A 27,826-nucleotide genomic window follows, 5' to 3' on the forward strand; every position below is an offset into this window, starting at 1 on the left:
CTTCCCCATCTAACATGGCTGAAAACATTAATCCTACCCCATAGTCAGTAGGTCTTTTTAAGAGCATTCGCGTGTGCGATAGCTGAAATGCCCACAGATATAATTTTAAATCTGGTGCGGCTAATCCCCCCTTCTCCCATCGTCGTCTAAGCTTCTTCCAGGCTATTCTTGGTAGTTTTTTGTTCCTGATAAAAGAAGTGATATCTGACTGTATTTTAGTTATATGAGTCTGATCAAAATAAAGGGGAAGGGTGTTGAAAAGAAATGAAAATTTAGGCAGAATTGACATTTTAACCAAATTTACTCTCCCAATCAAGGATAATTGAAGGTGGGACCATGAATGCATTAATTTCCTACACTCTTTAGTAATTGCTGTAAGATTTACAGTAGCAAGCTTGTTAAGATCCTTTATGATGTTTAGGCCCAGATAACGCAATGATTCACCCGCCTGTATTTCCAATGAGCTCGCATCATCATTCCAGACCAGCTTCTCTGTTTTTAATGTATTGATCTGGTACCCCAATATCCTTCCAAACCCCTGAGCAATTTCAAATATGACAGGGAGTGCCGTAGTTACGTCTGATGTGAGAATAAGCAGGTCGTCAGCATATAATGCCACCTTCTTTTCCCACCCTCTGTGACAAAAAGGACTGATGCATTCTCTCACCTCAGTTGTTGTGCGAGAGGCTCAATATAAAAGTCAAACAGGAGGGGGGAAAGCGGGCAACCCTGCCGAGTCCCTCTAGTTATATTGAAAGGGTCTGACAACTCCCCGTTAAATAATAGGCTCGCCACTGGGCTGGCATACAACAGACTAACTGCACGACGAAATCTCCACCCCACTCCAAAATTGGCCAAGGCCCCCGACAGGTAAACCCAATTAACCCTGTCGAAGGCCTTGGTTGCGTCCAGCGTGAGAGCAGTCAAGGGCAAATTCTGTGACACCTCGATATCTATTGCCCCTATTAGGTCGTATGTCAGTTCATATAACTGTCGCCCCTTTACAAATCCTTTTTGATCTATATGGAGGACTGACTGGGCTACCAGGGCCAACCTAGAGGCCAAAACTGTGGTGAAAATCCTATAGTCCACATTTAAGATTGATATTGGCCTATATGATTCACAGGCATCCTTGGGCTTCCCAGGTTTCAATATGAGTGTAATTGATGCGTTGTCCCATGATGAAGGGGGAGTCTGCCCTTCAAGAAGGATCTGGTTAAACATCTTAGTAAGAAAGGGGGCTATTTCATCCTCTAAGATTCTATAAATTTCTGCAGGTAGCCCGTCGGGCCCCGCAGCCTTTCCCTTCTTGCTTCTTTTTATAGCGGCCCGAACTTCTCCTTCAGTGATGTTACCCTCCAAAATTTGGGACTGATCATATGTAAGACTGGGGAAATTCATATGTCTTAGCCAATCGTCGACCTCCTCAGGGCGGGTTACAATGTCCTCCTTATAGATTGATTCAAAGAATTCCTTAAAGGCCTTCCTAATTTCAACGTCCGATGTAAAGGAATCGTTGCCCACCTTGATGTTAGCAATGTTGTTCCGGACCTGGTCTGATTTGGTCTTCCAAGCAAGCATTTTGCCTGCGCCTTCGCTGTACTCAAAATGGGCTAATTTACTTGCTTCCCATCTCTGCTGCAATCTAAGATTCAATTCTGAACCCAGAATGGCTTTCAGGGTCGCCATTTCTTTTCTATGACTATTTATAATGGACTCATCTGCCCCAGGACTGCTATCTATAAGACATTGGAGATTTATTATCCTTTCCTCTATGGACGAGATTTGTTCCTTATATTGTTTCCTTTTGTATGACACTTTCCCTGTTATGAGTCTCTCAAAAATGCTTTGAACAAGTCCCAGATGATCCTTGTAGTTGCTGAGTCATTGTTAATCAGAAAAAAGTTGTGTGCTGCTCTACTGAGATATATTATGTCATCAGGTGAAGAAAGAAGTGAACGATCAAAGGACTATCTAGAGGGCAGTCTCTCTGTTACATAAGTTAGGTCCATTAGTACTGCAGAGTGATCTGAGAGATGCAATGGTAAATATTCAATGGATCTTGCATGTTCAGCCAACCTCAGACTAATTAATATGAAGTCTATCCTTGACTGGTGTTTATATTTATAATTCCGGAACGACGCTCCTTGCTAGTCCCTGGACCTTTCTCTCCATATGTCAAGGTAACCATATGTTTTCATTGCAGACTGTAACACTAACCTAGATTTTGACAGAACTAAGGATTGACTATTGGGGGATTTATCCAAAACTGGGTCTAGGACAATGTTAAAATAGCCCGCTATAATAGTTGGCTCTGAAAAGGAAAGCAGATGTGAGAACATAACCTCCAGTGTAGTAGGATCATCCTGGTTAGGCCCATAGTAGCCCAAGACTGTGGTTTGGGAGCCCGCAATTACCACAGACGCTATGGCCCATCTGCCACCTGGGTCGACCAGTTGGGATAGCAGCCTGGCTTTAGCTCCTTTTTTGAAGATTATAGAAACCCCTCTAGTATTACTGGTCTGAGTAGTTGAGACCGCAAAGTCTATCCACCTATTTCTTTTAATCAAATCCAACATCTCCGAATGTGTTAAGTGAGTCTCCTGGAGAATAATGACCTGCGCATCCAAGTCCCGTAAGTATTGCATGATTTTATTTGCCCTTGGTTTGGTACGCAGGCCATTAATATTCCAGGAGAAGTATTTTATGTTAATCATCTTGGGCATAGGTGTCCAACAAGAGGAAGAAATAAGCAGATAAAAATAGACCGACCCATTGTTGTCTAAATCTCTTTCCATAAAATTGCGAAGCCACTTTCCTTCTATCATATCTTGGCTTACTGAGGACATTTTTACTTTTTTCCACCCCCACCACCTACCCTAGCTACGTGCCTCCCACCCTCCCACCTCCCAAGCCCTGGAAAACCCTTGCGATATCTAACCGGTGCAATGTCCGGTTGATAGCGCCCCTCCGTGAAATCCTGGTGAGATACACCACCTTTATAAGTGAGAGAAATGAAAAAAAAAAACATTAATCTAATAGTGACACTCAGTTAATTGCGTTGCTTATTATATCATTAAGGGTATTAGTTTTACTCTATGTGCATAAGGACTCAAGGAAGTCATGGGGTGGCAATAAACGCCAGCTCTTATTAATGAATCCCAGAGTTAAGACTCCTCTTTTATTTCTTTTTGCTTCCCATCTGCATCAGGAGTTCGTCAGCTGCCTGCACTGACCTGATATTGATCATCTTATTATTATACATTATTTTCATGGCAGCAGGGAATGTTAATTGAGCTGAGGCACCCAACGCTCTAAAAGCTTCCAGGCGCCTCCCGAACTCCCATTGTTTCTCCAAAGTAATTCTTGAGAGATCTGACCTTATTAAGAATGTAAACCCTTTTGCGTCCAGAGATTTTTGCTTTAACGCAAGATTAAGTATTTGCTCTTTCAATACATATGTATGAAAGTTTACTAAGATTTTACGAGGTTTAGATCTCTGGGGGTTACGTTTAAAGGGATCCCTATGAACTCTTTGGATGTCCAATGCTAACTCTTCTAGTGAGAGGTCTAAATTCAGGGACTCTTTCAGCAAACCCGAGTTTGTACAACAGCAGGGTTCATGAAATCACAATGTAAAAAACAACATGAAGCATAGTTGTTCAATATCGCAAAAATGCTCCCACATGGGGTAGAGGAGGGGCAGGTTATTGGCATCCTTCATTGATGGTCAGCAGTGAGATGATAGCCACTGGAAGGGCCTTCTCTCTGTAGTGAGAGAGGGGGTAGATGGTGTGGGGGAGGTTGGAGCTGGGGCAGGTGAGGAAGATGTGTCTATTAGGGGTGCAAATCAAAAGGGGAGGATGTTCTTAATTCTTTCACATACAGAGTGATCTTAATTCTTTCACAAACGCAGCACTGAATGTAGGATATACATTTTTTTTTAGATATGAAGGGGGCAGGTTAATATTCAAGCTTTGGATTTGGTTCAGCTGGGTAGGGCGGGTTTTTTTTGTGGTTTTTTTTCTCCTTCCTCTTTGACCTGTTATGAGGATGGCTGTTAAGTTTATGTGCTGGAACGTCAGACGATTGAATAGCCCTCTCAAGAGACAGCTAGTGGAGCAATGATCATATGTTTTAATCCTCAACTTTTATACCTTACTGAGACTCATGTTGCATTTAAGGAGAGGGCAAAGCTCCGGCAGCTTGATTTTCGCTTTCCACTCAACCAATTTCTCTACCTCACATATCTCTTGGTGTGCTATTTTCTTTCACCTTCCCTTTAGGTTTATTATAACTACTACTATCTAAAATCTTGAGTCTATTACTCTTCACTCCTTACAATTCATTATATCACGTGGGTTTCACAAATGACTGAAGCATGTGTTGGCTGCTTTCTTTTCTCATCTGGGTTTATTGAATTTGCTCCAAATGAACAAAATCTACAAATCGAATAATGTAGTCTGGATTGTATTACCACAAGATATTATAATCGAAATTCTGGGGCATAATTATCCCCACCTCTACTGTTACTAAACTGTTTAATATAGTGGTTCTTGGGTGTAACCACTGAAGGGATAGGTGCCAACCACAGATTTGGGTCCTGTCCCCTGTGTTCTGCCGAAAATGCCAGACAGTACCTACCCATTCATACAACATGGGTACTCACAAACTTTCTCTCGGGGGCCAAATTTACAGTGTGGTTTGTGTCCGAGGGCTGCACCGGTGGGGGCGGGGTCAATGGGGGAGGGGCGGGGCTAGAGCAACAACAAAAGACTGTGACCATGAGGTTGAACACCGGTCCCTGCAGTGGACGCCTTTGTCCACTGAGCCACCAGACACGGCATATACACATATCTCTCCCTCTCCCTCCCTCTATCTCTCTCTCTCCCTCCCTCTATCTCTCTCTCTCTCCCTCCCTCCATCCCTCTCTCTCCCTCCCTCTATCACTCTCTCTCCCTCCCTCTAGCACTCTCTCTCCCTCCCTCTAGCACTCTCTCTCCCTCCCTCCATCCCTCTCTCTCCCTCCCTCCATCCCTCTCTCTCCCTCCATCCCTCTCTCTCACTCACTCTGACTGTCTCGCTGCCCCACACTCTCCCTCTTTCCTTCTCCCTCCCTCCCTCTCCTTCCCTCTCTCCTCCCCCTCACTCCCCATCCCTCTCCCTCACTCTCCCTCACTTACCCTCACTCACCCTCACTCTCCTTCCCTCACCCTCACTCCCCTTCCCTCACCCTCACTCCCCTTCCCTCACCCTCACTCCCCTTCCCTCACCCTCACTCCCCTTCCCTCTCTTCCTCCCTCACTCCCCTTCCCTCTCTCCCTCCCTTCTCCCTCCCTCTCTCCCTCCCCCCTCACTTCCCTTCCCTCCCTCCCTCCCCTTCCCTCCCTCCCTCTCTCCCCTTCCCTCACTCCCTCCATCACTCCCCTTCCCTTACTCCCTCCATCACTCACATTCCCTCACTCCCTTTCCCTCACTCCCCTACCCCACTCCCCTTCCCCGCTCCCCCTTCCCTCCCTCCCCCTTCCCTCCCTCCCCCACCGCCCCTTCCCTCCCTCCCCCACTTCCCTTCCCTCTCTCCCTCTCCCTCCCCCACTCCCCTTCCCTCTATCCCTCCCCTTCCCCCTCACTCCTCTTCCCATACTCCCCTTCCCATACTCCTCTTCCCATACTCCCCTTCCCTCACTCCCTTTCCCTTTTCATTTGCATGTTAATGAGGCTGTGTTGTATTTCACCTCTTCTTAGGCCCCTGCTGCTCCTCTCTGCCTATCACTGGTATGAATCACCCGGCCCCCACAGAGGAGCAGAGTCTCTGAGTCGCGCTCCGGTTGCAGGCACTCTTTAAAAATGTGTTTTTAAACACCGGTACGATGTCTGCAAGGTTCGCGGGCCGCCAGGGAAGGCTTGCTGGGCCGCTGGCGGGCCGTACTAAGAGTACCCGTGATCTACAATCACCTTTTAATTAAACCTCGTAATTAATATTACATTTTATTGCTATATTTTGTATACTCAGTGGAGGCTCCTTCGCTATGGCAGAGAAGCATCGCCCCACTGCAGAGAGCAGCTAAAGAAAGGAAAAAAATAAAATAACATAATGTTATTTTTTTTTTTCTTCCTGCTGTGTCCACGTGTGTGAGGGTGGCGGGACTGCAGGGCAGGGGAGGAGTTGTAGAACACTCCTGTGCTGTGCGCAATGACTGTTTGGTCAGCCCTCTCAGGCCACCCAAAACAGTCATGCGCACTCTCCTGTACTACATGAAGGCTGCATTACAGTCTGCATGGAGAACATGCTCACCCCTCCAGGCCCTGGCTGAGCGCTGTGTCCGGGCACTCAGACCAATCACAACGCTCCAATGGAGCATTGCGGTGGGCTTTGGGGTTGGAGCCTGACTGCCTGCTTCCTAATCTAACCTGGAGTCTGACACAGGATAGCAGGAGAGAAGAAGCGGGACCCCGGGGTGGTAAGGTGCGTTTTTATTTTTTATTTTTTCTAATGCAGCCTGTGACCCCGCCCCCTGCCCCCCCCACATGTGAGCCATGCCGGCCGCCCCTGTGTATACTCCTGTACCCCCCTTCCTTTTCAGAATAACCATTGGCAAAGCCAATCAGTCTGACCTTAACTGCCAGCATTTGAGCTTTGTCAAAGTTTTTTTTTTTTTGTTTTGCGATAGATTTTGCAAGGCTTTTTTGGGAGAGCTGCCGGACCCTTGTCATTTGTAAAAGACAAAATAAATAAATGGCTCAAACCCCACAAAAAATTTGAGGTCACAAAAACCATATATTTCCATAGTAGTCCCTGGCACTGAATGGAACTACTTTGTGTGCGGATATGCTCATTCTGTAACTCTCAGTGAAGTTAGTCGGTGGGCTAAACCATTTGCTTGTGCTGTAGTGAGTGGAATAAAAATGTGAATAATGCAACCGTGAATGATAAAGAGGACTGGCAAAAAGTTCCTATAATTAAGTATATTAAACATATAATTTACGTAAAATCAAAAGGTCTAGGCTAACCCTAGACCTAAAAAGGGACCAGAACCGTTACCCATAGTTGTAACAGAGCATATGACGGCTTCCTCTGACCTGATACAGTCTTCCTTTACACACATCTCCCTTACCTTCATTCACCTTTCTTGCATAAGTGATAATAAAATATATAATAAAAGTCGTTATCTCTACTTTAAAAAAATAGTTTGAGAAGGAAAGTTTTTTTTTTCTTTATGGCTGCATTTACTTGTTGACTATGGTTTCGAAAGGCAATTGTATCAGCACCTGCCAAGGCTCTGATGGGTAAGCATTCTGAGGTGTGGATGTCACCTGGCTCCCTACACTGATCAGTATTACTCTGCTGGACTTGCCAGGTGTTTTGTTGCAGATCCAAGAAGGAACACTGATCTTAGTGGGTGACTTTAATTCCCTGTAGGATAGTACTCTGGATACCACTTTGGTGGCCCCACCTCCTAAAATGTAGGCTGTGTCCTGGTGGGTGGCCTCTCTATGCCTACAGGATAAATGGCACATTTGGCACTCCCACGATGGCCAATATACATACTTCTCAGCCCTACACAAATCTAGCTCCAGGATTTCTTCTTTATGCAGACACCATTCACCAATTGCGCTGGTTCTCTGTGGTCGTCTCACAGTTTTGGGGGGCTGGTGGGGGGGTGTTTTAATGCCTGTTGGCCCAGGGAGGAATCTCTGGTGGACACACTTCATGAGGCAATAACTGGATACTTCAAAATAAACCCTTCTGTGACCTCTCATATTACTCTATGAGAGGCTTTTAAGACCGTAATCAGCGGTGGGCTGTCTCTGCAGTTCATGGCGGGAGCGAGACCGGGAATGAGACATTGTAGAGCGTGAGTTATAGATTCTTCAGTTAGAGCACTCCCAGGACGAAAATCACTCAGAAGAGAGCCGGTAACAGCTACAGGACTTCTGTGAAACACTTAGAATGTGATTCCTTGATACAGCTGAACTGGCAAGGGCATTATCACAGTATAGGCTCTACGAGCAAAGTAAAAAAGTTAGCAAATTGCTATACTGGTTTTCACGAAGGGTGCCTGAGATCAGGTTTTTCCAGTCTATCTGTGCCCCGAATGACAGTTTGTCCCTGGATCTGTGGAGATTGCTGCTGTCTTCGTGGTTACTATCGTCCAAGGGACCCGATCCCTTGGAAACAGTATGCTGCACTGCCAGTTATTTGATGTTATCATCACTCTCTGCAGTAGACAGGAAGGTGCTCGACAAGCTATTGACCTTGGTATGGATTTAGTCGGCCATTTCCACTGCCTCATCTGGCAAGACCCTGGGCCCAAACATCTTACCCATTGAGTTAAAAAAAAAAAAGAGATAATTCTCTCTTCTAGCACCGTGCCCATTGACACTCTACGGGGAGATTGAGTGCACAGGCTCATTACCAGATGACCTCTGCTGTGCCCCAATAGCCACAACCTATAAATCAGGTGCGCCCCAGAGGTTTGTGCTTCATATAGGCCCATCTCCTTATTAAATGTGGATGTCAAGCTCTTAGCGAAAATTTTGGCAACTCAGTTTTGAAAAGTTGTAAGGACACTGGTCAACATACACCATAATAGATTTATACCCAGAAGAGGTCCCGCTCCTTCTCTGGAAACGTCCCCTACATCTGGAATGCCCTCCCCTAAGACCTATGATGCAACCCTTCCTACACCAGCTTCAAAAAAGATCTAAAAAATCACCTCCTCAAAAAATATTGGGGAGGCTCTACCTGCGCCTTAAACCTGCTCTTCCATATCTTATAGGTATTTCAACTCTCTTCTCCAAGTATCTGTTACATGATATGTATAACCTCAAGCCTTTTGTTATACTCTATCTTACCTGCTTTTTATCCAATAATGATGTTGTAAATGTTGTTTAATGTTGCAATTTGTTTTACCATATGTATCTCAGTCTTGTTTACCGCTCTGATGTTTTTGTTATTCTTTTACGCTGTAATTTGTCTCTTACCGTAACCTGCTCTATCATGTAAAGCGCTCTTATACCTCTGGGTCCAGCCAGCGCTATATAAAACCTCTAAAATAAATACATGAAAAAGCCTTTGACACAGTATACTGGCCTTTTTCCATTCTACTTTCTACAAAAAATTAATTTGGACCTCAGTTCCTGACCTTGGTGAATGATGGACTGAGCGTTTGAGCCAATCAAACACTCAGGGTATGCTCAGAATGGTGATGGATTAAACCCAGATCAGTTGACTGGGGGTGAGTGTTTGATTGGCTCAAACGCTCCGTCCATCATCCCCTTTTGTATTGCTTTGTTCGCCCTAAGTTGGCAGGGTATGCTCAGACGTGAGTCCCTTGCTCATTTGGCCACTGGATTCAAGATAGCCTGGCTGATGAGGATTATGAATCCGAAACCGGTCCCAGGATGCTTGTTTCTGGTCCAGGGAAGGCATGGCTTGGCAGTTCGGGCTGGACTGTTCCCATGAGGCACAGGGTCAGACTGATTTGCATATGACCTGTCTGAACTGGGGGGGCTGAGTGAGCTAAAGAATGGTGATGGATTATACCCAGATCAGTTGACTGGGGGTGAGTGTTTGATTGGTTCAAACGCTCCATCCATCATCCCCTTTTTGCATTGACTTATATCGCTCTACTCACCCTGAATACTCGCCTCTGTCCTCGGTCCTCCATGGCTTGTGGCGATTGTGCGGAGGGACGAGGAGGCGTTAGTTTCACTTCCGGTTTGCTGGTTTGCCAACCGGAAGTGTAGTTAGCCTTCCAGTGTTTCATCACCTACCTTTCTGCCCTACATAAGGCGGGGCTGTGCAGCAGACGCCAGCTCCCCAGACCCCTGACCGTTCTTATTTACTTTTTTTTTTTTTCTTTTAACAGTCATTCCCAAGATGTCCCTTCTTAGGTACTCCAGTCAGGAGTTGAAGGATCTTAACTCTTCTCAATCTAAACATTTAGTTGGTCCAGCTGTTGCCTCAATCAGTGGGGAGCATACCAATCCCTGTTCTTATCTTCCTGCTCCCTCTTGTGAAACTTCAGTCTCTTGGACACCCACCCACACTAAAACCTTCAGACCACTAAAGGCACTCTATCTCAATGCACTTTCTATTCCCAAACATGCTGTTGAAATCTGGAGTCTTATTGACTCGGAATCACCAGATATTTGCTTTATTACGGAAACCTGGTTACATGAGCATGCCTCTCCAGATGTGGCCATTGCGTTTCCTCCACAATACAAAATAATAAGAGTGGACAGGGAAAAGAATAGAGGAGGAGGTCTACTTATTGCCACCACTCTGGTTGTGAATATCACCTCATTAGAGTCCATAAGCACAAGCAATATGGAAGTATGTGTCTTTAAAACGGATGGTCTGTCAGGAGGAGCATGGAGAGGTGCAATAGTATATAGACCTCCAGGTCCCAAAAAAGATTTCCACATAAACTATTGGAGATTATTGCTCCGCATGTATTAGCCTCTGACTCCTTCCTTTTTATTAGGTGATTTTAAATATCATGCAGAACTATTACATGACACCGATACCGGTCAGCTAATCTCAAGTATCAGTACCTTGGAATTAGTCCAATTGGTAACTGGGCCTACGCGCACTGCGGGTCACACACTTGATCTATTGTTGACAAATTCTACTGAGATTAGGGTTGAGTCTCCGTTACCATTATTGTGGTCTGATCATTCTTTATTAAAATGTGTTATTCTACATCATACCATCAATATGGTCCCCTGTAAGGAAGTAGTTTGGAGACGATCTTGGCGTAAAGTCACTTTACCTCTTTTTGCTGATACCTTCAGGCCAACCCCATTTAGCCCTAATTATAACATCGATTCATGTGCGATTTCCCTAGATAGAACTATAACCAACGCCCTGGACAAAATTGCTCCTCTTACCAGAGTTACTCCTAAATAACGAGCCGCTCCCTGGTTTACTGACCAATTAAAGTTAGAGAATCTCTCTTGTAGGACCGCGGAGCTGAAATGGAGTAAAACTAAAGGCCCTACTGATTGTGTATCATAAAAAGGCGTCCACCATAAGTACATGGAAAACATAAGGCAAACAAGGAAATTGTTTCTCCTTAATCGTATTGAGAAGGCAGCAAACTCAAATAAGGAGCTCTTAAAAGAATTCTCTACGCTGCCTGTTCAGTCTCAACTGTCTATCTCGGAGGACTGGATAGATTCTCTTTCAAAATTGTTTGAGGATAAGATTATGGCTATCCATACCTCTTTTCCTGTGCATGATAATTGTACTGACATGGGGAATTCTTCGTCAACACCCTCTGATCCCCCTTATATTTTGGATGAATTTACCCAGTGTAGCTCTGCAGAAGTGACTGAAGTCCTTATTAAAGTAAAAACTGGTTCACCTACAGATCCTTTGTCACCATAAAAAGTTCCCACTGTTGCCCCTGCACTCTTAGACTGCCTCACGGATTTATTTAACAAATCCTTGTCCGAATTGGAATTTCATACATTATGAAAAACTGCCAGGGTTAGGCCTATATTAAAAAAAAACTACTGCAGACCCAAAACTCCTTCCTAATTATCATCCTGTATCGCTGCTCCCTCATTTCAGTAAAATGCTTGAATTCTTGGTCCATAAACAGCTTGTTGTCCATCTTGAGAGCCATGGACGGCTTGACCCTTCTCAATCTGGCTTTAGGGCAGCCCATAGTACCGAAATAGCTCTGCTGGAGGTAACTGATAATATCTGAAAGAGACACGTTAGTGATAGATTCCTTACCTTAGAATATCCCCAGGCGTCAGACTGGATCCGGAAACTTTTGCGTAGCAATACCCCTGCGCGCCGGTAGGCGTCGTCTGCGGCTCCGCGTCCGTCGTCGGCGTCGTGAGCGCCGGGATGACGTCGTCGGAGTACTTAGACGGCGCCCATGCGCGCTGACGTCAGTTCTTCTTTTTTCCGCGCCAGCTAGCGCAGATCCGGAAGAAGCTCTACCCCCAGTCAATTTTTGACTGAAAATTTTTGATCCTTTTGATCTCTCTCTTTTTGTCGATTACTCGACTATCGGTGCCAGGGATGCCCGGGTTCAAGCCTTGTTCGAAGTGCGGTCGACTCATGTCGGTCACTGACCCCCATCGCCGGTGCCTGAAGTGCTTAGGCCTCGACCACGACGATCGATCCTGCTCCGACTGCCGGGCCCTGACGTCGAAGGCTAGGCGGGAGCGGTCCCGCAAGCGTCTCGAGCTGAGGCAGTCGGCCCCGCGCCGCTCCAGGTCCCGGTCCCGGTCCCACGGGAGGTCGAGGGACAGGTCGCGAGGTCGGAGTCATCGACGCTCCGGAAGTGGACACCGATCGTCTGGTTCCAAGTCCTCAGGTAAGAGGCATGAGAGGTCGGAGCAACGTCATCGATCCTCCGACCCGCCCCGACGCTTGCAAGATGCGGCCGGGGAAAGGGCGACACCGCCCACGCGGCTCCGCGGGAGTCGCAAGCGTCGCCGCCTGCCCCACACCTTCGGGTCCCTGGGCACGGCGTGACGCCGGAGGAGGTCGAGAGGTACCTCATGGCCATGAGGGCCCTCCCTCCTCAGTCGGTTCCCGTGGCGCCTTCGGGCCGATCGGTTCCGTCTGGAGGTCCTTCCGGGTCGGGCGCTTCGGCCCCGACGCCGTTGGGTGCTTCGGCCCCGACGCCGCTGGCGACTTCGGTCTCGGCGCCGCAAGACCTCGCTGGATCCGGCTCCGGATCCGGGACCTCGCCGGTCGACCTTACGACCTCGCCGGCGCCGTCCCTTCAGGTGTCGTCCCCGGCAGCCGATGTGGTTGCCGCCCCCAATGTCTCCTACGGTCCTACTCTGGCGTCGGAAGGGCGCCGCTCGGCGCCGATTCCGTCGGCCTTTGGAGATTTTTATCTCCACGAGGAGGCCCTGGCTGCTAATCCTGGTCTCCAGGACACAGGTGACGAGGAGCATTGGGAGGGGTCCGAGGACCCTCTGGCACGTGATTGCCAGTCACAGCAGGACTGGACATATGAGCTTGGGGAGGCCAGTGGTATTGACACTTCGCCAGACACTGGATTTACATCGCCCCCGACTGTGGCTTCGGAGGCGGGTTCTGCTTACAGCGTAGTGTTGACGAAGGCAGCTAAGGCCTTAAACCTTAAGCTCCCCGTCGCGGCCGTGAGGACTAATCTCCTCACTGAGGTCCTCAAACCGCAGTCAGGCTTCCCGGAGCCCCTCCTGACGTTCAATGAGGCCTTATGTGACGTTCTTCTGGGCACCTGGTCCAAGCCCGCCACAGGCCCCCCTGTGGATAGGAACGTGGCCAGACGCTACCGCCCGGCACCGGGCGACCCATGCTTTTTGTCCACCCATCCCACCCCCGAGAGTCTGGTCATCCAGGCCTCAAACTCCCAAACCGCATTCCCGTCGGCCCCGCCCGACAGGGAATCCAAGAGATATGAACAGTTCGGGAAGAAGGTTTTCTCGTCTGTAAGCTTAGGGCTGCGGTCTGTGAACACCGCCTGTCTCTTGGGCCGCTACACCCACACTCTGTGGGACACGGTTGCGGAGGTGCTGCCTAGATGCCCGGAGGAGGTCCAGGCTAAACTCAGCCAAGCCCTTGCGGACGGCCGAGATGCAGCACGCTTTTCTATCCGGTGTGGGCTGGATACAACGGACTCACTGGGCAGGGCGATGGCAACGACAGTGGCGGTTCGACGCCACTCCTGGTTGAGGTCCGCCAACTTCTCTGCCGATGTCCAGGCTACACTCCTGGACATGCTGTTTGATGGCCGTCGCCTCTTCGGCGACAAGGCAGACCATGCGCTGGAACGTTTCAAGGACTCCAGGGCTACGGCCAAGTCCTTGGGCCTTACGGCCCCACGCCAGCAAACGGGTGCCTTTCGCTCCTTTCGTGGCCACGGAAGGGGCGCCCCACCACGTACCATCAGCCACACACCGCAAAATGTCCAGCGCGGTGGCGGACGTGGAAACCGTCGTGGCGGCGGTCGGGGCCAGCGGCGAGGCCAGTCCACACCTCCCTCAGCAGCACCTGCCTCAAAACCTTCCTAGTCCGAGTTTTCAGGCCCATGTGACGCCTGTGGGAGGCAGGGTTTGCCATCACCTCTCCCACTGGCATACAGTCACTTCGGACAGGTGGGTGCTGCAGATTGTCCGAAGGGGCTACTCCCTCCCCTTCGAGGCATCCCCTCCATCCATGCCACCACAATACCACCGTGTGTCGGGGGATCACTTGCAACTTCTGCAAGAGGAGGTCTCGGCCCTCTTGGCCAAGAGGGCTGTCGAGTGCGTTCCTGGGCCAGAAGTAGGGTGTGGTTGTTACTCCCACTACTTTCTGGTGCCCAAGAAGGGCAAAGGGGGCCTACGCCCTATCTTGGACTTGCGGAATGTCAACGGCTTCCTCCGGACGGGGAAGTTCAAGATGCTCACTTTGGCTCAGGTCCTGGCTGCCCTGGACCCAGGAGACTGGATGGCAGCTTTGGACCTGCAGGACGCCTATTTCCACATCCCCGTCCTGCCGGCCCACCGGCGTTACCTGCGGTTCACGGTAGGCCAAGAGCACTTTCAGTTTACCGTACTCCCCTTCGGCCTTACCAGCGCCCCACGGGTGTTCACGAAGGTGATGGCGGTGGTCGCAGCTCATCTGCGCAGGCAGGGGGTATCAGTCTTCCCCTACCTCGACGACTGGCTGTTGAAGGCGGGCTCGCCCCAGACAGTCGTCAGCCACCTCCAGACTACGGCCGACCTCCTGCACCTGCTGGGGTTCTCCATCAATGTGCCGAAGTCACACCTGTGTCCCTCTCAAAAGCTCCTCTTCATCGGAGCGGTTCTCGACTCGGCGCAGTTTCGGGTTTATCCACCCGAGCAGTGGGTTCGAGATATTCAGGCTCTGGTTCCAATCTTCCAGCCGTTATCCCGAGTCTCGGTCAGGTTGACGCTACGGCTTCTGGGACTGATGGCCTCCTGTATCCTTCTGGTGCGTCACGCCAGGTGGCGGATGCGGGCTCTGCAGTGGGACCTGAAGTTTCAGTGGGCCCAGCATCAGGGCAACCTGTCCGATCATGTCCTGATCTTGGAGGGCACTGCGAGACAACTGCAGTGGTGGCTCACGGACCGCGACTAGGTCAGTGGCAGATCCCTCTCCCTACCCCACCCGGAGCACGTAGTTGTGACGGACGCGTCCCTCCAGGGCTGGGGGGGCCACATGGGAGAGGCGGAGATCAGAGGCCTCTGGTCTCCGGCGGAGTCCCGGCTCCATATCAACTTGCTGGAGCTTCGGGGGATTCGTCTAGCACTGAAGGCGAAGGCATTCCTCCCCTCTGTCCGGGGACGAGTAGTGCATGTGTTCACCGACAACACCACCGCCATGTGGTATTGCAACAAACAGGGCGGGGTGGGGTCGTGGGCCCTTTGCCAGGAGGCTCTGCGCCTATGGCAATGGCTGGAACATCAGGGCGTGACCCTGGTGGTTCAACACCTGGCAGGCTCTCTGAATGCCAGGGCGGACGAACTCAGCCGTCGGTGCATGATGGATCACGAATGGCGTCTGAACTCGGACGTGGCACAAGGTCTCTTTCAGCAGTGGGGAGAGCCTTGGTTAGATCTATTCGCCACAGAAGAGCACGCGCAATGTCATCAGTTCTGCGCGTTGGAATTTCCAAGGCGGCACTCGCTCGGAGACGCTTTTCGTCGCAAGTGGAGCTGCGGTCTGTTGTACGCCTTTCCGCCTATACCACTTCTGCCCAGAGTGCTGAAGAAGATCAGGCGCGACCTGGCCCAGGTTATCCTTGTGGCTCCGGACTGGGCACGAAGATACTGGTATCCCGAGCTACTCAGCATGTCAGTCGATCCCCCGATTCGTCTGCCTCTTCGGGAGGACCTTCTGTCGCAGCAGCAGGGGACGGTCCTGCACCCGAACCTGTCCAGTCTCCACCTACAAGCTTGGAGATTGAGCGGCGGCAGTTGAGGCCATTTGACTTGCCTCCTGAAGTCTGTGATATCATTCTGGCAGCCAGGCGTCCCTCCACAAAGTCGGTATACGCCTGCCGGTGGAACAGATTTGTGGCATGGTGCACAGCAAAGGCTGTGGATCCTCTCTCTGCACCCCTTTCGGAAGTGCTGCTCTTTCTTCTTTCCCTTGCCCAGCAGGGCTCTGCTCTGGGCACTCTTAAAGGGTACCTTTCTGCTCTATCCGCCTTCTTGAGGCTACCAGATCAGCCTTCTTTATTCAAGTCCCCTATTGTGAGTAGATTCCTGAAGGGCATCACACACATGTTCCCTCCTGTTCCCTTCGTGATGCCCCAGTGGGACTTGAATCTTGTTCTCACTTATCTGATGTGTGCTCCCTTTGAGCCACTTCATAACTGTCCTCTTCGTCTCCTTACTCTGAAGACTGCATTCCTGGTTGCCATCACCTCTGCCAGGAGAGTGAGTGAGCTCCAGGCTCTTTTTTCTTCTCCACCTTTCCTGTCTGTTCATCCTGACAAGGTGGTGTTACGTACACGACCTTCCTTTCTGCCCAAGGTTGTCACGGTCTTCCACATCGGGCAATCCATCACTTTGCCCACCTTCTTTCCGCCTCCGCATCCCTCGAAAGAGGAAGAGAGGCTCCACCGTCTGGATCCAAAACGTGCGCTCTCCTACTACCTAGATCGCACACGCCAATTCCGGGTGGATGACCAACTCTTCGTTGGTTACGTGGGCGCGAAGAAGGGAAAGGCTGTGCACAAGAGGACCATCTCTAGGTGGATCGTCTTGTGTATCCAAGCATGTTATTCCATGGGGAGGAAGGAGCCCCCGGCTGGTTTGCGGGCTCACTCCACTCGGGCCACGGCAACGACAACTGCCCTGGGCCGGGGAGTCCCCCTACAGGACATTTGCCAGGCAGCTACGTGGGCCTCTCTGCACACGTTTGCAAGGCACTACTGCCTGGACAGTCAAGTCCGGAGGGATGGCTTCTTTGGCCATTCCGTCCTCCAGGACTTTCTGGTGTGATATTGGTTCGCAGACCCACCACCGGGGTTGGTATTGCTGGGGTATCTATTCTAAGGTAAGGAATCTATCACTAACGTGTCTCTTTCAGATGCACAAGTTACTACTTGTGTAACGATATATCTGTAAGAGACATTAGTTAGTGATAGATTCCTTACCGACCCACCCATCCTCCCCGTTCTGCGAACCGATATCTAGGGTTCAGGTCATCCCCTTTCAGGGCCCTAGTTTCATGGCACCAGTGTTAGTTCTATCATGGCTCTGCGTATCTGGCGCAGAAAAGCTGTGTGTCAGAACTGACGTCAGCGCGCATGGGCGCCGTCTAAGTACTCCGACGACGTCATCCCGGCGCTCACGACGCCGACGACGGACGCGGAGCCGCAGACGACTCCTACCGGCGCGCAGGGGTATTGCTACGCAAAAGTTTCCGGATCCAGTCCGACGCCTGGGGATATTCTAAGGTAAGGAATCTATCACTAACTAATGTCTCTTACAGATATATCGTTACACAAGTAGTAACTTGTGCACCAGGTGGGCATTAGACGGGGGCAGTCATCTATCCTCGTCCTGCTTGATTTATCTGCAGCATTCGACACCAACGCCGGCTTTGGGAGATTGGTGTCTTGAAAGGCTTTACAGTGGCTTAAGAACTACCTAACTGATTGTACTATGATAGTACAGGTGGGAAGTACAAACTCCTGTATTAGATCAGTCAAGATGGGAGTACCACAGGCTTTCGACTTGGGTCCGACACTTTTTAACCTTTATGTGACCCCTCTGGCCAAAGTGATTCGATCCTTTGGTTTTGAGGTTGTGTCTTATGCCGACGACACTCAGATCTTGGTCACTCTCAGTCCAGACCCATTAGAAACTAAGTCTTGTTTCAAAGACTGTACGTCTCAAATCGAGAAGTGGATGTGCACAAACCACCTGCAGTTGAATGGAGGAAAAACTGAGATAATGCACTATGGCAAGGCTGATGAGTATTGGACACCTGATTGGTGGGCCTCTAGCCTTGGCCCCTTCTCCAACTCAGTCAGTGCGAAACCTGGGCTTCCAAATGGACAATAAACAGTCAATGAAACACCATGTCAATTAGACCTTCGGCTCCTGTTTCGGAGTTATGCGTATCCTGCGTAAAGTTCTTAAGTGGATTCCACTGGAGGCAAGAAAACCCCTAGTCCAGGGGCTAATATATCAGCCGTATGGACTATGGGAATACCCTACTGGCTTCCACCAATGTAAACCTCTTATCAAGAATGCAGGTTCTGTAGAATACTGCAGCAAGGCTGGTACTTGATCTTCCACCTAGATCTCCATCGGCTCCCAGTTTGAAACTTTTGCACTGGCTGCCTGTACGAAAACGTATACGCTTTAAGATTCTCTGCCTGACGCACAAGAACGTGTACGTAAAAGGCCCAGCTTTTTAGGCCAAAAAATTAACCTGGTATCAACCAGGCAGAACTTTGAGATCTAGCAATCAAGCTCTTCTTGTATCTCTCAGAATCTGCATCACCACATGTGGAGGGAGATCTTTCTCCTTCTTTGCTCAGTCTTTCTGGAATAAACTACCCTCACACCTACGCACTATAATTGTTCATCATTGTTTTCATAGGAATTTAAAGACATGGTTGTTTGACATCTAACTGCATTGAAGTCTTATCCTCTCAGAGACACCCACCAGCGCCATGAGACTCTTCAGTGATATGCCCGCTCAATAAATGTTTAAAAAAAAAAGAGGTCCACAAACTCAAATTGTATACCTTGAGGAGATTCTGAGAGGCCCCAGCTGCAGCTATGTCTAGTGTGTTTTATGTCCAATGATTTACTAAGATACCTTTGAGGTACGTTTTGTAGTAATTTTGCGGCAGCAGAAGTTGTTCCCTCAAACAGGAATACTAGACACAGCATGGGCTGTATCACAAATACAGCGCATTTACCTTGTTTGTGCCAGGCACAAACAAGGAAAATCCTCTGTATTAGGATGAATGGGCTGCCGGGGAAGCAAAGTTGTCTGTAATATAAAAACCCTTTAATCTTTATTGATTACTGCAATGTGTAAAAGTCCTTAATTTAGCTACACTGACTGACAGTTCAATTACACACGTTTTTTGTGTCTACTTGGGAGTTAAAACTTTTTTCAAGAAAAATAATGAGAATCTGTTAGAATTGCCTCTTTTTTCCCAACGGTCAGTTAATTTTTTTTAGTGGTATGTGGTGTGATATCTCTTCCATATGATGGGATTCATTATGTTTTCAGGAAACTGCAAGGCAAGGGTTATCAGTTATGCAATTCCTGTTTATCTCCTGCCCTTACTTTACAATGTTCCATTCTCTTTGTGTATACAGTTGTGAAACTGAACTGAAGCCAAGTTTTTAAAGCCTCTTGGTCCATTTCTAACTTCATCTTCTGTACATTTCTTCTGGTCATGTTTAAGGTCTTGTCCTTAGCGCACATATGTTTGTTCTGGTTGCAACAAAAGGTAAGTGCCAAAAAGATAAACATCCCCTGACTAACCTTTTGGGCCTGAATTGAAAATGCTTTTTGATCAAATTTATCTTTGGACTGTGTAGGTTATTTAAAACCATCTCCTTCTCTGTTGTATAAGTTTGTTTTTCCTTTTATCTTTAATACAGGTTACTCTGTATCACTTACTGAAACTGTTCCAGTCTGATACCAACGTCATGCTAGGAAAGAAAACTGTGGTTTCTGAATTTTATGACGAGATGGTAAGCAACATGGAGTGATGTTTAAATATAGCACATTAAATTAGATCAATATTATGAGACCCCAGGAACACTTTATTTTCTAGTGGATACAACCTGATTTTAAAGAGTGTAGATTGGCCAATGCCCATTGTATTATGTATTTCTAGAATATTTGTTAGTTAAAAAGTTCCCATGTTGTGAAGTTAGTGCGAGAGACCAAGAGCATCTTGGCTGGCTAGAAGAAAGCCTTCGCACAAGCAGAGATGCAGGAGTGTAATGATCAGTTCCTCTTCAGTTTAGTATTAATGTTCTTTAATGGCAACTCCGCTCCCAGATAATCATTACAACTTTACATTACTTCAACTCCCTTCAAACTGTCCCACCCAAGATTCCCCTCTACATTCTTTATTCTATTGAAGATCCCTGTAGCATTCCAAACATAGAATGCTCCAACATAACACATCTTCCTCCTTACAAAAAAAAAAAAAAACTATATCCATACTAATATAATACAGAGAGAGCCCAAACCTTTGAGGCGGGTAATCTCAGGAACCACAGCACCAATCACAACACCTTATACAGCGTTGGAAAGGGCAGTTGCAGCAGAAGGACATAGGCTATGCAGACGCCCACTATATACATTTAAAAGGTAAAAGAACCGTGCCAGCAAAGTAGTCCCTTGTGGGCGTGTCTGAGTTGTGCTGTGGGCGTGTGCTGGGGGCGTGACAAACGCGGGGGCGTGTGGTACGTTCCGCCCTTCATGCCATGTCTCGTATCGTGTGCTTATCCCACCCTGCTCCCTTTAAATACCCCTGCACCCCATAATCATAACCCACCCTTACTCCTTAAAATACACCAACACCCTTAAACACCAACCCATCTTAACCCTAGAAATATACCCTGTACCCCAAAACCCAAACCTATCCCTAAACCCTAAAAATACCCCTGTACCCCAAAACCCATACCTAGCCCTGAACCCTATAAATACCCCTGTACCTCAAAACCCAAACCTACCTCTGAACCCTAAAAATACCCCTGTACCCCAAAACCCAAACCTAGCCCTGAACCCTAAAAATACCACTGTACCCCAAAACGCAAACCTACCCCTGAACCCTAAAATACCCCTGTACCCCAAAACCCAAACCTAGCCCTGAACCCTTAAAATACCCCTGTACCCCAAAACCCAAACCTACCACTGACCCCTAAAAATACCCTGTACCCCAAAACCCAAACCTAGCCCTGAACCCTAAAAATAACCCTGTACCCCAAAACCCAAACCTACCCCTGAACCCTAAAATACCCCTGTACCCCAAAACCCAAACCTTGCCCTGAACCCTAAAAATACCCATGTACCCCAAACCTAGCCCTGGACCTCAAAACCCAAACCTACCCCTGAACCCTAAAAATACCCCTATACCCCAAAACCCAAACCTAGCCCTAAACCCTAAAACTACCCCTGTACCCCATAACCCAAAACTATATCTGAACCCTTAAAATACCCATACACCCCAAAACATATACCTCAGTACCCCAAAACCTATACCCCTAAACCCATACTTACCTTATCCAAACATGAATAAAAAGCATGCTTTTACCATTCATGCATTTACAACGAATTTCGTTGTAAATGTATGCGTGGTAAAAGCATATAAAATGTAATGCCATGCGTTATAATGGCATTGCGGAGTCATGGTACTTTCGTAATGAAAGTATGCGGAGTGATGGTATGCGGAAAGAAAGTTGCGGAATAATGGGTGTTTACCCTCCCCCGGTAAGTACATTGGTGGCACGGCGGCCCAAATCTCCAGCAACATACTCCTATTTTTTCACCATCCATTTGAAAAATGCACAGGTCTCTCTCATTGATGGCGAGCACCTACATACACTTTTAGACACACCTCCCGCCACAAGTTCTAGAATTGCGAACTTTAGAGCTGGGGAGCTACGTTTGAATCTAGGCATCAGCTCAATATCCTGTGATTCCAGGCAAATCGCTTTGTCTCCCCGTGCCTACCACAAATGAATGTGTTCTTCTGTAATGTAAATTTTGCTCATGCCATGTTGTCGAGTTCGCGCTATATAATATTGTAAGGAAAAATAAAGTAGGGAAACTCGAGTTCACACACTACTGAACGCGCACTCTTAAGTGCATCAGCAGTGCACTGTGAATCAGAGCGTTTCACAGGCCTGTCACAGATAAGAAATGATATCTAAACGAAATCCTACAAAACAATATACTACTGGCCGGCAGCAATTCATACCCGGACAACGTCGGGACGGGCTGCTAGTACAATATAAGATACGAGAAAATAATTTTACTCTAACATGTAATCTCTGAATTTGTGAGGAGTATTAATAACTCTTCCAAATCTTCCCAGTCTCTTTGAATCTCCACAAATTTGTTGTTCTCACAAATCATTATTTCCTAAATCATCTCCTTGTCCACTTCCTGGGCCTCTCTCCTCTTCTGTTTCTATTTCATCCTCTACTACATCCTCCCACAGCCATTCATCAAACATTTCCTCAGCTCCAGCCGCAGCTCCAGCTCCACCAACATCCTCCTCCTGTGTTTTTTTAATATTCCTACATTTCGCTATACGGCTCAAATGCCAAACTCGACCATCACTAAGTCTGGCCGAATTCCTCCGACACTCTACTACTCTACATGGTTTTGAAAATACACTTTCTCCTTTTGCTACTTTTCCCCACTTCTTAGTTTTTACCCAATCACCCACAACAAGTTCATCCATCCTTGTGACATGCTTTTTATCAAAATTTCTTTTGTAAACTTGTTGTGCCTTAATAATGTTTTTTTTGACGTTCCTGGGTGACCATTGAATGTATTTCGTACTCACCATCCATCCAATATTATCTTTGGTAAATGGCTCTCTACCTCTCATCCTCACAAACGGACTCACACGCAATCTGTATTGTCCCCTTTATAACACGATTAAATCGATCTACTGCACCATTTCCCGCTGGATGGTAAACAGATGTCAAACCGTGTGTTATTCCAATCCTTTTCAAAAATTCCTCAACTTTCACAGCTGTAAAATGTGTTCCATTGTCACTAATTACTCTTTTAGGCAAACCTTCTCTCAAAAATACTCCATTAAGAAAGATTACAACTGTTTCTGCATCAGCTTTCTCTACAACTTCCAAATCAACCCACTTACTAAAATAGTTTATTAAGACTATAATAAACCTACTTTGACCACTCTTATTCCGTATCGGACCAACAAAATCAATAGCAATCAAATCCCAAGCCATCTCTGGGCACTGTACAGGTGACAATTGTGGTCTCATTGTCGTTAAACTTTTGTCTGAATCAGCACATTCTTCACACTCCCTCACAACTCTTTCCACTTCTATGTCTACGCCTGACCACCAATATGAACCTTTAACTCTCTTCTTTGTCCTCACAATCCCAAAATGTCCTTCATGACACAGATCTACTATTCTTTTCCTCAAACTCTTTGGTGGTATCATTTTTCCTCCCCTTAACACAAATCCTGAATCTACACTCAACTCACTTCTTACCTCCCAAAAACTCCTCTCTTCTGCTACATCAGGTTTCTTTTCATCCAAACCATTTAACTGTCCTTGATTTTTTCCATCAATTCATCTTTTCCATAATGCAAAAGCCATTCCTTCTTATCAATAGATTCAAAAATCTCTTCCTCCACAACAGCAATTTGATAATCATCCCACTCATTTTTTGTTGTCTCCTTAATCGGTAAAGGCATTCTACTTAAACAGTCTGCAATTTTATTTTGCACACCTGGAACATATTTGATCCTGTAGTTATAATCCTGTAATCTCATTGAGAATCTTGCTATTCTTGCCGAAGCTCTTATCATACCACTAGTAGTCAATAAATTCCCCAAAGGCTTATGATCAGTTTTCACATCAAACTCACTCCCCCACAAATACGCTCTAAAATGTTCCATGCCCCACACACAACCTAAAGTCTCTCTTTCTATCACTGAATAGAGTTCTTCAGCTGGTGTTAAACTCCTTGACGCAAATCCAATGACCACTTCCTTCCACTTTCCTCATTCTGCGTCAACACTGCACCCAAACCTTTTCCGCTGGCATCCACTGTTAATACACTCCTCAAATTTGGATCGAACCCTTTAATAGGTGTGGCATTGCATACTTCTATTTTTAAAATCTCAAAACTCTCCTTACATTTGTCACTCCAAATAAATTTACTCCTTTGCTTCAACAATTGCCTCAAATCATAAGATTTCTCTGAAAAATTTCTTACAAATTTGGAGTAATACTCCGTCAAACCTAGAAATGAACGAAGTTCATCCTGATTTCCTAACTCTGGTGCTTTCCTCACTTCCTCTAACAATTCTTCTTTTGGTGATATACCATCAACACCAATATTATGTCCTAAATAGGCTACCTTTTGTTTCGCAAACTTACATTTTTCATACTCTGCTGTTAGTCCTCTTTCTCTCAAGACATTGAACACCTCCCTCACTCTTTTGTCATGTGACTTCCTGTTCTCCCCATGAGCAATATATCATCCTGAAAATATAATACACCTTGAATACCCCTCAAAATCTCGCTCATAATCCTTTGGAATACAGCTGCCGCAGAGGCTAACCCGAACGGCATCCTAACATACTGAAAACATCCAAACGGTGTGATAAATTATGTTATTCTTCTGCTTTCTTTATGTAGTTCAACCTGATGGTATGCTGATGACAAATCTACTGTTGAAAACCATCCCATACCTTTCGTTCTTACCAACAACTCATTAATCTTTGGTAAAGGGTATTTATCCACCTGAATTTCTCTGTTCACACCCCTCAAATCAACACACAACCTGATCTTTCCATTCGATTTCCTGGCCACAACAATCAGAGACATCCACACAGACGACTCAATCCTCTCAATTATACCTGATGTTTCTAATCTGTTCAACTCTTTCTCCAATTCACTCCTCACTGCAAACGGAACAAACCTCATTTTATAATTCACAGGAACCGCATTTTCTTTCAACTTAATTTCATGTTTGAATCCTTTGAATACTCAAATTTTCCCTGAAAATATGTCACCATACTCCTCTTTAATTTCATTTTTTAAATCATCACTCTCACCAATAACCATAACTTGCTCTCTTGCGTTCGGATTTAGTATTATATCTAAACTTGTCTGATCTTTCCATCCTAAAACACTCGGTCCATATTCAGCAACATACATTCTTCCCTTCGCTACTCTCCCTTGAAATTCAAATCTCACATCTCTACATCCCACCATAGGAATGCTTTGCCCAGTGTAACTTCTTGGAATAATATCACATTCCATTAACTCAACTCCAATTTGATTCTCAAATTTCTCCTTCCACATGTCTAAATTCACAATAGTATATGGTGATCCCGAATCGGCCACCAATATTACCTTTACACCTGAAACTTCAATCTCACATTTTGGTTTACTTCTACCCTTACACTTAACATCCAAAATGAAGTCTCTTATCATAAACACATCATCATCTTCCTCTGAATCTTCTTCTTTTTCTCTTCCAATCATCTCTCTTCCTTCTTCCATCACATATTTTATCCTTGTAGTTTTTTCTTTCTTGTAACAAACTCTTGCGTAATGTCCAATTAAACCGCATACTGTGCACTTCTGATCTCTCGCCCTACAAGCTTTACTGTCCTCTAAATGTGTGTAGCTTCCACATCTGTAGCATGCCAAATTAGTCTGGCTTCCTCTCCTGTAGTCACTTCTAATTGACTGGAAATTCCTCCTCTCCATCCTTTTTTCATTACTCTTTTCTTTTTTCTCTGCACCAACACTACTTGCCCTTATGGTCTTCCTTACAACGCATACTTCTTCTTTACTTTTCCCGTTCTCATCATCCAAAGCTTCCTTCGCACACCTGACAGATACTTCTGCTTTCCTTACTACAGCCAGTACTTTATTCAATGTTCCATCTCCCATATTCCATAATCTTTCCTGCACTCTTTTGTTGTTAGTGAGCATGATGATCTGATCTCTTATCAGTTCTTCTTCAATTTGCCCAGATCTACACTTCTCTGCCATTTTCTTTAGTGCACTTAAATATTCATCTATCTTCTCATTCTGTTCTTGTTTCCTCCTGAAAAACTTGTATCTGTCGATAGCTACACATACTGTTGGTGCGTAATTTCTTTCCAAGTCATCCAATGCGTTTTCATATTCATTTGTTTCATCTTCTCTTCTTTCTTTCTTTCTTTCGCATTTGTTCATACTGTCTAATTCCTTCTGGTCCCAAAGAATGTAGCAAAATTCCTTTTTTTATTTCAGGTGTCATATCATCATTCTTTATGGTAAACATGTAGTTCTTAAAATACACCTTCCATTCCTGCCATCTAATTTTCGGTTCCCCTGGTTCTGCTAGGAATGGTATTGGTGGTGTTAAAGTGAAAGTTTGTGCTGCACACATCTTCTTCTTTTAATTACTGCTCAAATTAAAATTAAAAAAATAATTAATTCTCTTTTAAAAAAAAAAAAATCAATTTTTTTAATTCAAAATATCTAAATTCAAAATATTTCCAATTGGTCTGATCTTTATTACAGAAAAAACGACCTCCTGCTTCTTTTCAACACACTTGCCTTGTTCTTCCTTCTTTTCAGCCTTTTCTTCGATCACAATACGCTCATTTAACCTTGTGTTGCATTGAAATTCATGTTAATCTTCCCAACCTCTCAAAATGGCCGTCGAGCATGATGACATCACACGCTACACTTCTCGCGTTGTCTTCTTCTTGACGCGATGTCTTCACAGCTTAATCTCGCGCTGGCGCGTGACAGTTCCTCCTGCACAATGTCGGCACAGACGGCGCACGAGACACCTCTCCTCTTGCTCGTGATGCTTTCAAATCACGCTCCACACGCCGGCATGCTCGCGCAAGGTACCGATTTCTTTCCTTTTCATGTGCCGCTCTCAACTGGCTTGCACTCGTTATACGCTGTATGCGCTTAAACACATTAAACTTTCCCGTCCTCCTCACCTCAATATTTTTCACTTTTCCTTCCAACGTATTATTTCCTCATATCATTCATGAACTCCTCTTCTTTTTCCTCAGTGGGTCCACGCAGAGTTGCCTATCCTCTGTCGCTAATTTGTAATGATCAGTTCCTTTTCAATTTAGTATTAATCTTCTTTATTGGCAACTCCGCTCCCAGATAATCATTACAACTTCACATTACTTCAACTCCCTTCAAACTGTCCCACCCAAGAATCCCCTCTACATTCTTTATTCTATTGAAGATCCTTGTAGCATTCCAAACATAGAATGCTCCAACATAACAAGGAGTCAGGCCTCTCTCCGAGATTGACTCATTGGACCGTAGCTGTGGTAGATGGGGTCATTTGCCTCTATGTTCGGGGTCTGTCCTACTATGGCTTGGCAAACTGGGCCAAATAAAATGCTTTCAGCACTTGACTCACAGTGGCAGTGATGGTGCATAGTCACAGGCTTCTCCGGGAGATTAGTGTGGGGTACAACATGCTCAGCACTCAATCACCCAACAGCATAATAAAATAAATTTCCAGCAAAATGTCTCTCTTTTATAAAAGAAAAGTACTTTATTAAACTTCAAATCTAAGAACCACACAAAAAGGATCAAATGGCCAGAGTATTGGTACAAGACTAGTACTTCCATTTAAGAGTGTGCCCCTCCACATTCTGTCCCTATCAACCCCCTTTCCTACTTTAGGGCACACTGGTGTAGAAAGTAGTCCAGATACAAAACTTTGCCCCTTTATATAAGTCTTTATGCAGTAACAGCACTCAGTTGTTCACCCTTGTTCTGGAGCCTCTATAACCTTTGCATCGGACTCGTGAGCTTCAATCTGTGATCCTCCCTCGCTAGGAAAGAGGTTTTCCAGGCATGGTGTAACCAAGCAGCTGCTCTGCTTCAGTTATACAAGTGTGGCCATACTGCAATGTCCTGTTGGCAGCAGGCAGCCATCTTCAGACAGCCGCCCTCTTCTGGGATGAAGTGATCAGCAGTAGGTGGGCTCCTCTGTCAAAAACGTCCTCTGGACAGGTCTTGGGTCAGTAGCTTGGGCATTCCTGGGATGAATCTATGCAATCCTCTTACAGTGACCTACTGTGAGTCTGTAGCCCACCAGTTG

General features: G+C 46.4%; 1 protein-coding gene across 1 annotated transcript in view; it reads left to right on the forward strand.

Moving 5' to 3' along the window:
- LOC147750802 (YEATS domain-containing protein 4) overlaps window positions 1-27,826 on the forward strand; it is a 237,899-nt gene that overhangs the window by 117,567 nt on the left and 92,506 nt on the right. The window contains exon 5 of the mRNA XM_086918012.1: window positions 19,612-19,704. Within this exon, the coding sequence (XP_086774138.1) occupies window positions 19,612-19,704 (93 nt within the window). The remainder of the gene's footprint in view (window positions 1-19,611; window positions 19,705-27,826) is intronic.

Source organism: Lissotriton vulgaris, chromosome 1_1 (assembly GCF_964263255.1).
Source record: "Lissotriton vulgaris chromosome 1_1, aLisVul1.2, whole genome shotgun sequence".
Lineage (NCBI taxonomy): Eukaryota > Metazoa > Chordata > Amphibia > Caudata > Salamandridae > Lissotriton > Lissotriton vulgaris.